Below are 6,000 nucleotides of genomic sequence, written 5' to 3' on the forward strand. Positions count from 1 at the left end.
GAAAAAAAAAAAAACTGACAACGATTTTTGGACAGAAGCCTGAGCTACAAAAAAGGGAAACTAGAACTAGCCTGTCAAACTATCTTTTTTTTTTCATAAGGAGAAAGAACACACTAGAAATATTGCCACACAAATCCTGTAAGCAAGAAGTAGCCCTGAATTACTATGGTAACAAAAACTACACCACCAAAGAACCTCAAACAGAAAAATGACAAATTGAAGTTAAAGGTCTGCAGCTGAGGGGAAATGCTGTGCATGCTAAAATGTGCCTTCAAGATTTTTTTCTTTTACACATCTTCCATGCATGTTGGTTTTCTAAGAAAAAAAAAAAAAAGTTACCTGTGTAACAGAGGTGATTGTGTCAGCTCTGCAACAGGCAGATGGGGCATAAGCCTAAAGCACAAGAATGAGGGCCAGCAGAGCATCTTCAGCATGCTCAAGCACCTTCCGCCAGCTGCTGCTGTCCCCAAAACTCAAAGGAGTGCTGTGTGAGCCATGTAGGTACACAGTTCCTGCACTGAAGCATTGCTTTGTCCCAGCCTAAGAGGCGGACTGGACACGGCAGCGCAGGTCTATGCTGGCAAAACGCTATTAGTGCTCACTCTATTCTTGGAGCCAGAGCAGGAAGATGTAGGGGCTCTGAATGGGTGAGGAAAGATGCTGAACTATGAGGCAGGGGTAGGGCCTCGAGCCGTCCCTGGAGAGGAAGCACAGCTTAAGGTTCGCCTAGGATGTCGCGATACCCTTGGCCAGCCCTGTGAGGTGAAATGCTCAATACTACTTGAGGGTGCTTAAAAGGACCAATTAGAAAGCAGGAGAAACCAAAAGGGCTTGCATGGAAGCAAAAGATTGAAGAGTCAGTTGTTTAGATCATTCTATCAGGAACTTACCTGTGTTGACTGTATCACTGTGAGGTCATTAATGCAGCTAAATCCTGCTCCCATGGCAGAGCGGAGTCCTGCTGTTCCAAAAGTCAACCTACGGCATAAGCGATCACGTAGTTCTTTATTCATACCATTCCGAAGCAAGTTTTCAATCTGGGCTCTTGTTTTAGGATTCTGAAAGATGAACAGCACAGAAAAAAATTCAGAAATTCAAACTAGCTGATAATGGCTATTAACATACTCCTGAATCATCCAGAACACAACTAGCATTTGGTACAAAATTTTTTCTTGAATTCTCAAACAGAACCAACAGGGCCTACTTTCCGAGACATGCATGCATCTGTGTGCCTGTACCTACGTGGATTCAGAAACATATAGCACTCCTTTCAACCCTTGAAATCTCCTGAAAATTTAGTGTGGATCAAATGCCAAACCAAAATCTTTCTGAACTGCCATAACTGCAAAATATATGAATCCCCCACCCCTGACGTAGCCCTTGTGTGGGCGAAACACATCCAGTGTCTTTTTTTTTTTTATGTTTTATCTGTTTTAGTGAATGAACCTTGGAGAGAAAAACCGATTTACTGTTTCTTTCCCAACACAGTGTCCCTGTAGGCATCTTGGACCCTGAGCCATGCCAAGACTGCTCCACAACCCACCCTCCTTAGGGCCTCTGACAAGTCTAACCACCTGTTGGAGTCAATCTGACTCCATGGCACCCAGGGGGCACTGATGAAACTTCTACCAGCTCTTAAGTCGCAAGGTGCAAAGGAAACATGGTTCTCCAGCAGGCTGCAGCTGTTCTGGCTGCACAACCAAAAGGATGGCAGCAAAATGGCACAGCTGCTGTTCTCAAAAGCAATGGACCACTTGGTCCTGTGCCTGAGACTGAAATCACATCGGGAATTACCCAAGTCCAGCCCCCCCCATGGCCATTTCCAAGTCAGAAATGGCACACCAGTAGGCATGCCCGTGCATACCTGAAACTGCAGTCTGGAACTCACTCGGCTTTCTGCTGTGCCCCTGCTTGTTCCTCCAGGTGTGGAAGGCCTGAACTCCACTGACAAACAAGGGAATAAACTAAGCTAGGCAGCCAGATTTTTTTTTTTTAACTGCTGCCTAGTTCTGCAGGGAGACCTGGGGGGCCCACACTACTCGCAGGCAAGATCTCTGTAGAGCCTGAACCTTAACTCACACCAAGCTAGCACCAGAGGCAATGACTTAGGGCAGTGGTGACTTGTGTTTTACTAGGGTAAGATCATTAGGCTCAACCTCAAATGCAGGCCTTACCCTGTGCTATGGGGAGCTAGACATCTGATCTGTGCACCTGCCCAAACAGCATCTGCTGAAAGTTGAGAAATACTAGAGTTCCAGAAGGCAACAGCCTATAAAACTAGTGATATCACTGACATTATCTCTACCTCCAAATCCTGGTAGGAAAGGGGCAAAATACACTTGTTCAGACTGGTATGACAGAGACAATAAGGAGTAACCAACACTCTCTTCAAACAGTTAGAATGGATGAAATTATTTTGTTATCGGAGTAAAAAGAACATAGTACATTTAATAACAGGCTGCCTTTAATTTCTTAAACGCAAATGAAAAGCAAAGTACAAGAAATACCGTTTGCGTATTAGAATAAGTTTACAATGAATAAAGGCAATCTACTCCATTCAAATAACAGGATAACCCCTCCCCCCAGTCCATAAAAGAGGTAACAAATTAAGTCCATCCCTCATTTAAAGCACTTTTCACCCAGCTATCACGATTGCTTATTTCTGATCTGACGAAGAAAGGCAACCTTCGAAAGCTAATCAAGAAATGTATTAAGTTATGTCCAAAAAAAAGGTATATTTTCTTTTCCATGTTTTATTTTGTTTGATTTCTATTGATAACCTTAAGAGTGGACTAACACGGCTACCACACCTCTCTACACCCAGTTTACAAAAGGCAGCCTAAACATCCAGGCTAGAAGCATTAAAAACCCTTATTTAGTTGAACAGCTTATTTGGAATCACTGCATAAAAGTGCTTTAAGTTTACATACACCTTAAAAGAAAGCGATTTCAAGAACACTGCACAGAACGGGGGGGGGGGGGGGGGGGGGGGTGGCTATACATAGACAGATCACATGGCAAAGACTTGCACACCCCATGCTATCATGGCAAACAGGATGCTGCACAAGTCGCTGTCTGTAATGGGCAACAAGAGATGTCCACACCCTTATCACCTCTCACTTGGATTATCGCAATTTACTTTTCACTGGTCTTCCGCACAGCCATCTCTCTCCTCTCCAATCTGTCCAAAATTCTGCAGCACCACTTATTTTTCGCCAAAATCGTTATACCCACACTATCCCACTCCTCAAATCACTTCACTGGCTCCCTGTCCGCTTCCGCATTTAGTTTAAACTTCTCATACTGACCTTTAAATGCATCCACTCTGCAGCCCCCCATTACCTCTCCACTCTCAACTCTCCCTACATTCCTCCTCGTGAACTCCGCTCTCTGGACAAATCTCTCTCGCCCTCCCCCTTCTCCTCCACCGCTAACTCCAGGCTTCGTCCCTTTTCCCTCGCGGCACCTTATGCCTGGAATGGACTTCCTGAGCCTGTACGTCTAGCTTCATCTCTACCTGTTTTCAAATCTATGCTGAAAACCCACCTTTTCACTGCTGCTTTTGGCTCCTAGACCTCATTTGCCCTCCCTCGTTCCTTCCTTCTCACCCAGTACTTCCCTCATCTGTAACTGTCTTGCCTGTCTGTATTATTTTTAGATTGTAAGCTCTATTGAGCAGGGACTGTCTCTGTGTGTCAGGTGTTCAGCGCTGCATGCGTCTGGTAGCGCTATACAAATGTTAATAATAATAGACTTCCTGAGCCTATAGGTCTAGCTCCATCTCTACCTGTTTTCAAATCTATGCTGAAAACCCACCTTTTCACTGCTGCTTTTGGCTCCTAGACCTCATTCCTTCCTTCTCAGCCAGTACTTCCCTCATCTGTAACTGTCTGTATTATTTGTCGATTGTAAGCTCTATTGAGCAGGGACTGTCTCTGTGTGTCAGGTGTTCAGCGCTATACAAACGCTAATACTAAAGGTCATGGTGGACCCACCTTATCCCAGCTGAGCCACTGCCAGACGGCGGTGTCGAGCTGCGGGTCCCCCGTGGAGCAGGGGATGAGCAGGTTGGAGTTTTCATCTCCTACTACGCAGTCTTCCATGCTGACACCGGAGCCTGCACTGCACACTATTAATAAACGCTCCCGAGCTCTTCAGCAACAGCCAGTACTCCCTGCCCGCGTGCTGCGCCCAGCATCGCCTCGCGCCCGCCGCTTCCCTCTTTCCGTCCCGTTACACTCCCCACCCCGCCCCCCCAACAGCAGCAGCAGCAGCAGCAGGGGAGGAATCGCCCACTCGCCAGTTACGCAGCGACCGCACGTTCCTCTTGAAAACGGAGGAGATACAGAGGTGGGCGTGGGGGGGGGGAGGGGTGATGCTCGAACCCCACCGCTCCGCAGCGCGAGACGAGGCACTTAACGGCTCTCTCTCTCTCTCTGTCTCGCCGGCGTCTGAGAGCCCAACCACCACACAAAATAAGCGGGGAGGGGAAAAAAAAAACACTATCCAACAACAAAGGATAACCTTCAAAATAAATAGATATAGGCGAAGATAAAAGTAATTCACGCGGTGTACACACTATAAACAAGCGAGGCGGCTAATAATACGCACGCGCGAGCCCTGGAGCGCTCGAAAAAAGCGCCTGCTGGCTCTACTCGGCGCGTCTTTAAAAACCACCAGACACAGCTGCGCGCGCGTGCCAAGAAAGGCTCAGCTGCCGGACGCGCTGTAAACAGAAGGCAACCGCCAGGCGCATGTGCAGGAGAGGGGGCAAGCAAGGCTTGCTGGGAAATGTATTTTCGTCCAACCTCCTCGGCTCATCCTAGTGCTGTTGGAGTATCGAAGGGAAGACTACGATGCCCACAAGGCCCTGTTTTCTGATGCTCGCCTTTTTGCTTTGTGTGAAGACTAGTTTCCTAGCAACTGTCTGTGTCGATTATGTAATGGGGCCAAATGAGGTATTTTTGGTTTAGTTGGTTCTGCCAGACAAAACATGCTGGGTTTTGCTGTTGTGGGAGATGTGACTTAGTTGCGAAAGCGTGAGAAAGAAACGCGATATCGTTTTTTTTTCCTCCCACGGGGAAAGTTAAGCTTTTCTAGATGTTACATATATGTTACCTCCTGCATTCTAGGGGGCTTTTATTCCCCCCCCCCCCCTCATTCTAATTATCCAATTAATTAACCCGTCAAACATTGTTTTTGTTCGCCCTCAGATCTCTTAAATATTATTCGACTGCATCTGCGATTTTTGCGCGAGGCTGAAGCTCACATTATAGGTGAACTTCTCATTTGATTAAAACTGCTGAAGAGTTGCCCAACAAAAGAAAAAGTGCAGACTGGGGAAAAAAGTGCAAAATGTAGACACAGATAATGTTGCAAAGGCCATTAAAACAGTGGTGCAGCGACATTTTGGGTGGGTCCAGAGGCTGAGCTAATATAGGTGGGCACTGTGTATATAGGTATGAGTAGTGTTTCTTGGGATACTACAAAATAAAGCCTTAGAATGCACTTGATGATGGATTTCTAAGTATTTATTTATTTATTTGCATTTGTATCCCACATTTTCCCACCTATTTGCGGGCTCAGTGTGGCTTGCAATACATTGTAAAAGATGGAAGTGCAGTTGGTTGCAGTACACTTATGGGTTACATAGTGAAGAATTATATAAGACAGAGTAAGTTCAGGATATTCTTGGGGTATCGAACAGTGGAATATAACAGGGGTGAGTTGAGAGGGGGGCAAAACATAATCGAGGGAACAGGGAGGTCTGACAATTTTATCAGTGGGTAGGGTTTAAGAGTGGTGAGAGCGCGGGAGTAGAGGTTCAGAGAGTGTATTGGTGCGTGTCTATGAGATTGTATGGGCTTTATGTGTTTTGATCCTTGCCGTAGATTTTCTCGAAGAGATAAGTCTTTAGTAGTTTGCGGAAGTCGGTCAGTTCGTAGGTCATTTTCAGGCTGCGGGGTAGTGTATTCCAGTATTTTGTGCTCATGTATGTGA

General features: G+C 46.1%; 1 protein-coding gene across 1 annotated transcript in view; it reads right to left on the reverse strand.

Moving 5' to 3' along the window:
• The window catches only part of PGM2L1 (phosphoglucomutase 2 like 1), a 132,192-nt gene extending 127,520 nt beyond the window's left edge, over positions 1-4,672 (reverse strand). The window contains exons 1-2 of the mRNA XM_030199992.1: positions 3,996-4,672; positions 891-1,058 (exon numbers count right to left, since the gene is read on the reverse strand). Of these exons, the coding sequence (XP_030055852.1) occupies positions 891-1,058; positions 3,996-4,103 (276 nt within the window). The 5' untranslated portion in view covers positions 4,104-4,672. The remainder of the gene's footprint in view (positions 1-890; positions 1,059-3,995) is intronic.
• Between the last annotated feature and the right edge of the window lie 1,328 nt (positions 4,673-6,000).

The sequence above is a fragment of the Microcaecilia unicolor genome, chromosome 4 (genome assembly GCF_901765095.1).
Source record: "Microcaecilia unicolor chromosome 4, aMicUni1.1, whole genome shotgun sequence".
NCBI classification, from domain to species: domain Eukaryota; kingdom Metazoa; phylum Chordata; class Amphibia; order Gymnophiona; family Siphonopidae; genus Microcaecilia; species Microcaecilia unicolor.